Source organism: Trachurus trachurus, assembly GCF_905171665.1.
Source record: "Trachurus trachurus genome assembly, chromosome: 18".
Classification (NCBI taxonomy): domain Eukaryota; kingdom Metazoa; phylum Chordata; class Actinopteri; order Carangiformes; family Carangidae; genus Trachurus; species Trachurus trachurus.
In genome coordinates, this window is record NC_139909.1 from 4,114,366 (window position 1) to 4,117,895 (window position 3,530).

Below are 3,530 nucleotides of genomic sequence, written 5' to 3' on the forward strand. Positions count from 1 at the left end.
GTAATTAATTAATTAGTAACTAGTTAGTAAATGTTGTAACATAGCGATAACAATTGACTGTCTCTCTATATCTCTGTATGTATATGTATAATAATAATAGTTTATTTGCGTAGTTCCTTTCATGCACAAAGTGCAGCCAAAGGTGCGTCACAGGGTGAGAGAAAAATACAAAAATAGTAAAAGGGCAATAGAGGCCAGATAAAAGCATGCAATAGATAAAAAAAAATACATAATGCATGCAATTTACAGGTTGATGGGAAAAGAAGACAAAACATTTAACCTTCCTCTTGTGTTCGGGTCGCCACTGACCCCGTTTTCAGGTTTTAAATGCATAAAAGTACCACACAGATGTGTTTATTGCATCAAGGCTTTTTGACTTTGTCAGGAACCTGTATTTAAAAAACAACATTTTTTCACAAATTTCTAAAATGCTCTGGTTAATATTATAACATTTGTGGTGTTGCCAATTTTGACCCGGTTATTATGATAAGGACAATAATTAGAGTTAGAACTGAAATCATAAGTGCAAAACCAACCTTTTCATGGATAAAGAAGCCTAATGACATAACCAAGAGATGAGAAATAAATGGGATGATAAATAATCGTTAACACGGGTCAGAAGCAACCGCAACACCAGAGACGAAGGTTAAGAAAGAAGTTATAACACCAGAAAAGACTAGAAAGCAAGAGAATAAAAGGTCTTCAAGTGTTTCTTGCTTCTTTAATGTAAATAGTTTGTCTTTCCCGAGCATGAAATAACAGCTAGCTCTTTAAAGGGATAGTTCACCCAAAATTGAAATTGCACTCATTATCTCCTCGCTTGTTTGTAGCGGAAGCTCCTCTTCCCAGTTTGTCCAAATTTGACGAACCAGGAAGAGGAGCTTCGAGAAGCTTCCGCTACAAAACAAGCTTGAAATATAGACTTATTTAATTTTTTTTTCGGAACAATTTTGCATTTCGGGGCTTCAATACAAGACGGACATTACATACGAGCCGTTATATGGACATGGACTGCTACGCCGAGACCCCCTGTAACTCAGAGAAGCCACGGAGGACTCTTCTCCCAGCCCTTAGTCCACATGAGGGGGCCCTTAGTCCACATGAGGGGGAGGAGATAATGAGTGCAATTTAAATTTTGGGTGAACTGTCCCTTTAAACGTGAGACCTAAACATCTAGAGCGCCCCTCGGTGGCTGATTGTGATGTGTGACATAATCGATTGACAGCTGCGGTTGATTTGATTGGTTGTGCAGGTGTTTGTATCATCAAAGCTGCTATTCTAAAAAAAAAAAAAGGCTTTTATTGTGAAAGGGGGGAAGTGATTATTGATTATCAATGAGTAAAGCAGAGTGGAGCTGATGAACTTTCCCTCTCAGACCGGTGTTTGTTCTAATAACAGACGAGTCACCCACCTGGACGCTCAGCAGTCTGATCGGGTCCTCGGGGAAGTTCACGCCCTCGAAGACGAACGGCGGCAGCGCCGGGGGGATTGCCCCACCGCCCCCGACGCCGCCCACGCCCCCGACGCCGTTGGGGTCGTAGTCATGGTAGACCAGGTTGCCGGGGTCGACGTCGTCAGGCAGGGGGGGCAGGAGGTTGAACTGCTCCTGTGAGTCGTTGGCTGCTGCGCTGACGCCCTCCATGTCCAATCACGCGCGTTCATCCGGCAGCGGCATTTCACGGACACACACACGCACACACGCACACACACACACACTATCTGACAAACGCACTTAGACGCAACCTGTGGGACGACAGAGAAACAGACAGACACAGGTAAGTTACAGGTGAGCCAGTGCAGAGTTTCACCACTAGGGGGCAGAATAACACAAAGTCGCCATGTTGTGTATAAACTTGTATGTAGAGTCGTTGTTTTTAACCATAGACTGTAAAAAATATGGACGTAGCGTCCGTGACGTCCCCCATTGGTTTTGGGGAGTCGTTTTTGTGACTCAAACATGGCGGCCTGAACAGCGCCATGTTGGATTGGCCGGCCGAGAACCCGCCCACTGGCCTCGAAGCAGCTGTCCACGGACCTGCTCGGACCTGTCACTCAACGTTTCCGCGCCCTAATTGGCCAGAGTTTTAACCTAATAACAGTAAAACGGTAGAGTTAAAAAAAAATCCCCCCCCCTCAGAGTGTGTGCGGGGGTAGAAACTATTGATTGAGACAAAAAAAACGTTCTGACACCAGGCTTTGATCATGTTTATTGAGGATGTAAAGTGGGTGATTTTAACATGGGGGTCTATGGAGAATGCTGCTTTCTGACACCAGCCCCCAGAGGAAGAAGAGGGGATTGCTGTTTTTTGAACGCGGAAGTGAGCTTCACTTCTCAGACCGACAACTGCCCCCTTGTGTTTAACGTTAGCAAACAGTCGCCATGCGTTTCTGTTCTTTAGCTTTTTGTCTGTGTAATGTTTGACTCTCTTCTTTAGCTAGCTACTAACGTTGTCTCATTTTTCCAGGCAAGAGAATTAAACCATTGAACACGGTGGTTTCATTATTTAAGAACTTTGTTAAAAACTTCATGTCAATGCAAAAAGACAGAAGACTAAAGGCTAAAGGCCCTTTTACACCAGGGGGTCACGTCCCTGGTGTAAAAGGGCTGTGGTTGCCAACCACAGTGTTGCCAACTTGGCAACTTTCTCGCTAAATCTGGCAACTTTCCAAACCCTCTTAGCGACCTTTTTCTTGTCAAAAGCGACTAGCGACAAATCTAGTGACTTTTTCCGATGTTGTTACAAACGTTTCTGGATTGAAGATTGAAGACTCCAGCGTATCGCTGCTGTTTCCAAAAGCACTCACAGAGACCTGCATGTATTTCAACTAGGACTGGGCGATATGGACCAAAAGTAATATTGTAATGTATGTTTTAATTGAATGGCAATATAGGATATACAGTATATTGTGTTCCCCCCAATTAGCGGGACTTAATATTTTTATCACTGTGCTGTCCCTCTCCTGTCTGTCTGTCTCTCTGTTCCCATCATCTGTTGTTTGGATAACTATGGTTTATATTTGGCGTATCACTGGGCCGACATGCTGACACGCTGGTTCAGATGGAGAATTAGCGCTAATGAGTCCGTTAGTTGGACCGCGTTGGGTTTAAACGTTCAGGCCCAGTGAGAACTGGAGCTGAGCTGGGCCAAGAGCAGGACACACCCGGCTAAACTAACAGGGACAGATTCTACCAAGAACAACCTTTAGCATGTTTTTACTTCCCCTTTCATTTGTCTTTTCCACGAACAGCTCAAACATGTTGTTTAAAGGCTTTTTAAGGTTTTTTTTGTTGTAGTTTTAATCGTCTGCCTGTTTTACTGGGTCATTCCTAATCCCTTAACCTGGATGTAACCTGGATTATGAGTTTTATGAGTTTAAATAAAAAAGAGAGAAGAGATTACTTCCAAAGGGAAACTGTTAGATAATCTGTTCTACGTGTAAAACACCCCAAAAAATAAAAATAAGAATAAAAACGAATCTCTGTACAATATTTCTCTAGCAGATCAGGAGCTGCCTCAGCTCTGCAGCAG

The 3,530-nt window shown here is 43.5% G+C and overlaps 1 protein-coding gene across 1 annotated transcript in view; it reads right to left on the reverse strand.

Moving 5' to 3' along the window:
- Positions 1–1,642, reverse strand: part of npy2rl (neuropeptide Y receptor Y2, like) — a gene marked incomplete at both ends in the record, with an annotated part of 20,444 nt that extends 18,802 nt beyond the window's left edge. The window contains one exon of the mRNA XM_083992636.1: positions 1,412–1,642. Coding sequence (XP_083848762.1) covers positions 1,412–1,642 — 231 coding nt within the window. The remainder of the gene's footprint in view (positions 1–1,411) is intronic.
- Positions 1,643–3,530: the final 1,888 nt, after the last annotated feature.